General features: G+C 38.9%; 1 protein-coding gene across 1 annotated transcript; it reads right to left on the bottom strand.

Moving 5' to 3' along the window:
* Positions 1–867: 867 nt before the first annotated feature.
* On the bottom strand, positions 868–1,227 carry LOC137951175 (uncharacterized). The gene has a single exon (XM_068797763.1). The coding sequence runs from the start codon at positions 1,225–1,227 to the stop codon at positions 868–870; it is 360 nt and encodes a 119-aa protein (XP_068653864.1).
* Positions 1,228–4,427: the final 3,200 nt, after the last annotated feature.

Raw genomic sequence — 4,427 nt, 5'->3', positions numbered from 1 at the left:
TGGACTGCTGCTGGATGGTATGCAGTTGTGCTGCACCTTCTGTAGCACGGCCTTGCATTGTGACTCTGAGGTGCTGCGAGTCAAAGCTCATGGTAAGGGCAGTGAAGTCCCATAGTATTACCCCTAATGTCTGGAGCCACTTCACACCGAGCACGAGATCAAAACCAGCGAGTGGTATGATGTAAATATCTGCAGCAAAGTGGTGTCCAGCAATGGCGAACCGGACAGACTTGTTGACCCCATATCTCAGTACCTTGTCCCCATAGGCAACGGACACTGAAGCGGTTGGCTGGGATTGTACCGGAAGTTGCAAATACTTGGCGGTGGTAAGGCAGATGAAATTGTGGGTGCTGCCTGAGTCCACTAGAGCCACCAGTGGCTGGGCGTCAACTAGCACACAGAGCGGCATTGTTGTGGTGGTCTGAAGGCTGGTAATGGCATGGATGGAGACCTCTGGTTTGTCAGTAGCAACCTCTTCCACTATCAGTGCTTCCTCTTCATCTTCTTCTTCCAGTTCCACCCAAAAATGTTTCTTGCAACGGTGTCCGTGGGTGTAGTGTTCATCACAATTGAAGCATAAACCTTGTTCTTTACGGGATTCCATTTCTACTCCGGTGAGTTTTTTGATTGCTAGTTTCTGTGCTTGAGGGGTTTTTGGGTGGGAGGGAGGACTGCTGTGCCAAGGAGAGGCGTTGGATGACCCTCCCGAGGTGGTTTTCCTCGCTGGCCAAACTGTCTTCCTGTTTTGAAATTTGTGTTTGGCCTCCAAAGTGCGAGCGAAATTCATAGCTCGGGTCAAGTCGGGGGGGGGGGGGGGGGGGGGGGGGGTAGGAGGCATGTGTTCTGCTTCCAACCAACCGCAAGGCCTCATTTAATCCTGCTATGATCTACTTGGACCACGTGGCTAGGACAGGCTAACTTTTTCTGAAATATATTCAGGTACTCAGCAACATTGCCGCTCTGTTCTAAGAGGATGAGATCACTCAATGGGTTGGTGTGGGTGGAAGGCCCAAACTGGATAGTGCATTGTTTTGTAAATTCTTCCCAACCGATGCCCGGGTGCTCTCTTTCCACTTGGTGGTCCCACAGCTGCGCTTCATCGAGCATGTGTAAGGCGGCCAACCCCATTCTATCCAATGCAGCAATACATTGACGGAGAAAAAATTTCTCGCATCGGTAGATCCAAATTAAAGGGTCCTCTGACCCGCTAAAGATTGGAAATTCCATTTTGGTGTACCTTGGAATTGTGGTAGGCTCTGGATGTCCTCCATCGGGGCTGAAGTTTTATGTGCATCCCCCATTTGGGGTGGGTGTCCTTCGAATCAGTGTTGAGAGCTCTTCAACCTGCTAAGACAGTTGCTGATTCGCCTGAGCTATTGAACGAGAGACTGTGGAGCATGCTTGCTAGTCAACCCTCTGTCTCATGTAGTTCTTCTCTGACTTCTTCTCTGAACCTTTCGAACCTCTCTTTTTGGTTTGATGTATCTCCCATCGTTCCGCACTCTGATATCAACGTGTTATGGTCTTTGACATTGGACCTTGTAATCCGACGGGAAAGAGGCTCTGTGTCCAGCATAGGTTCAGCACCAGTGTGCTGCAATCATCCAGGTCTGCCTATGATGGCAAAATCTGGGTGAATTGGATGATGGAAAGGAGAAAAGTGAAGAGCTTAGAAGGAATGGAGGGAAGGAAGGGTAACCCGGCTCTGTGGGAGACCGTAACCTGCTGCTCGTGTAGGGAGACAGCAACCTGGTTCGTCAAGAGGGGAACCTCCCTGTCGTGTTCTGTTTCTGGGTTCAAAATTTCCATCCTTCTCATTTCATTTTGCCCCTACTTAAGTTGTTCGAAGAGGAGCCAAAAATATTACATGTGTTGCCAATATATGGCTTACAAAAGCTGCCTTTATGTGGCTTACATTAGTAAGGCTGAAACACACAAGTTGAGCTACTTTGCTGCATCACTCGATATTATAAAAATAGCCTTCAGGACTTACACGCTCAGCATGCTGACTCTGCTGAGCTGCTGAAATAGTTGCTGAATTGCTGACTTAATTCCTATACAAAACACTTCAACTGTGACTCCTTTGGATGAGTAGTTCGGCAATGGAGTCTATAACAGAAAATTCAAGTTTGGATTTGAAAAAAAAATGAACATCCAAAATGCAAATGCACAAATGCAGAGAGAGATAATTCTAAAAAGTATCTGCGATTTTTACGGATTGTAAACTCTTTAATTTTATATATATTAGGTTTTGCAATCATCGGAAAAGAGGGGGGCGAGGCATTTTTTTACTGAGTGTTGACTCCCAAACCATAAGTCATTTCTAACAAAAATTATAGTCGTTACGCATCATTAATCGATCAAAACGTTTACGATGATCTATGATTGTTAGGTCAAGTTTTAGTAAATGTGCAAGAAGTGGGTTGTTTGACTTGGTTGAATTTCCCACCGCACGTTAACTTGAGAATTTAATTTTTTCTACTCGAAATTTTTGGATCATTAGGTCATTTGCATCCTCAACATGTTTCAGGCATGCATATCCATATTTAAAACATATTAGGATCAATTACAAATCTCTTTCTTATCAAATTCCAAGCTATTAGCTACTAGTGGAATTGCCCAAAATTTGATAACAAAACATTGGTGTTCATTTTTTGTGCGTGAAAATTTTTTTTCCACTTACATTTATTATAATTTTCAATTTTTTGCATACACAAACTTTAAAATTTTCATTTTTTTGTGATCTAGTTGCCTTATCTTTTTGTTTATGAGAAAAAAGGGAGAGTGAATACTCAAATTTGGTTTTGAAAAAGAATTGAACATCCAAAATGCAAATGCACAAATGCAGAGAGAGAGATAATTCCAAAAATAATATGTATTTTTTTGGGATTTTAAACACTTTTACTTTTTTATATATAAGGTTTTGCAATCATCAGAAAAAAAAAGGGGGGGGGGGGGATGCATTTTTAACTGCGTGTTGACTCTCAAACCATAAGTCATTTATAAAAAAAACATTATAGTCGTTACACTCGATGAAAATATTTACGTTGACCTATGATAGCAAGGTCCGCTTTTTTGTAAAATAGGCAAAAAGTGGGTTGTATGGCTCTGGTAAATATCCCACTGTACGTTAACTTGAGGATTTAAAATTTTCTACTCCTTAAAATTTTTGGATAATTAGATCATTTGCATCTTCAACATGTTTCAGGCATGAATATCCACATTTAAAACAATTTAGGATCAATAAGAAATCTCTTTCTTATAAAATTTCACCAAGCTATTGGCGTTGTACTAGTGAAATTTCCCAAACATGGATAACAAAACTTTGGTGTTCATTTTTAGTGTGTGAAATAATTTTCTTCACTTATATTTATTATAGTTTTCAATTGTTTACATAGATAAACTCTAAAATTTTCTTTTTGTTGTGATCTATTTGCCATATTTTTTTGTTTACGAGAAAAATGGGAGAGTGAAAACTCAAGTTTGGATTTGAAAAAAAATTGAACATCCAAAATGGAAATGCACAAATGCTGTCAGAGATAATGCTAAAAAGTATCTGTGACTTTTAAGGATTGTAAACTCCATTAGTTTTTCATATATTAGGTTTTTGTAATCATCGGAAAAGAGGGGAACGAGGCATTTTTAACTGGGTGTTGACTCCCATTCCATAAGTCATTTCTAAAAAAAATTATAGTCATTACACATCATTAATCGATCAAAACATTTACGATGATCTATGATTGTTAGGTCCGCTTTTTGTAAAATAGGCAAAAATGGGTTGTTTGGCTCTGGTAAATATCCCACCGCACGTTAACTTCAGAATTTAATTTTTTCTACTCCTTGAAATTTTTGGATCATTAGGTCATTTGGATCTTCAACATGTTTCAGGCGTACATATCCATATTTAAAATATGTTAGGATCAATTAGAAATCACTTTCTTATAAAATTCCAAGTTATTAGGGGTTGTACTAGTGGAATTTCCCAAACATGGATAACAAAACTTTGGTGTTCATTTTTAGTGTGAGAAATAATTTTCTTCACTTACATTTATTATAATTTTCCTTTTTTTTGCATACATTAACTCTAAAATTTTCATTTTGTTGTGATTTATTTGCTTTATCTTTTTGTTTACTAAAAAAAAGGGAGAGTGAAAACTCAGATTTGGATTTGAAAAAAAAATTGAACATCTAAAATGCAAATGCACAAATGCAGAGTGAGATAATTCCAAAAAGTATCTGTGATTTTTAGGGATTGTAAACTCTTTTAGTTTTTTATATATTAGGTTTTGCAATCATCAGAAAAGGGAGGGCGAGGCATTTTTAACTGAGTGTTGACTCCCAAACCATAAGTCATTTCTAACAAAAATTATATCCATTACGATCATTAATCGATCAAAATGTTTATGATGATCTATGCTAGTTAGGTC

This window comes from Aristolochia californica, unplaced genomic scaffold (genome assembly GCF_029961685.1).
Source record: "Aristolochia californica isolate CCGP_79_NKW_82.1479 unplaced genomic scaffold, dmAriCali1.0.hap1 SCAF_15, whole genome shotgun sequence".
Taxonomy (NCBI): Eukaryota; Viridiplantae; Streptophyta; class Magnoliopsida; order Piperales; family Aristolochiaceae; genus Aristolochia; species Aristolochia californica.
The sequence above is the reverse complement of the archived record's forward strand: the minus strand, read 5'-3'. Positions and strand labels throughout refer to the sequence as shown.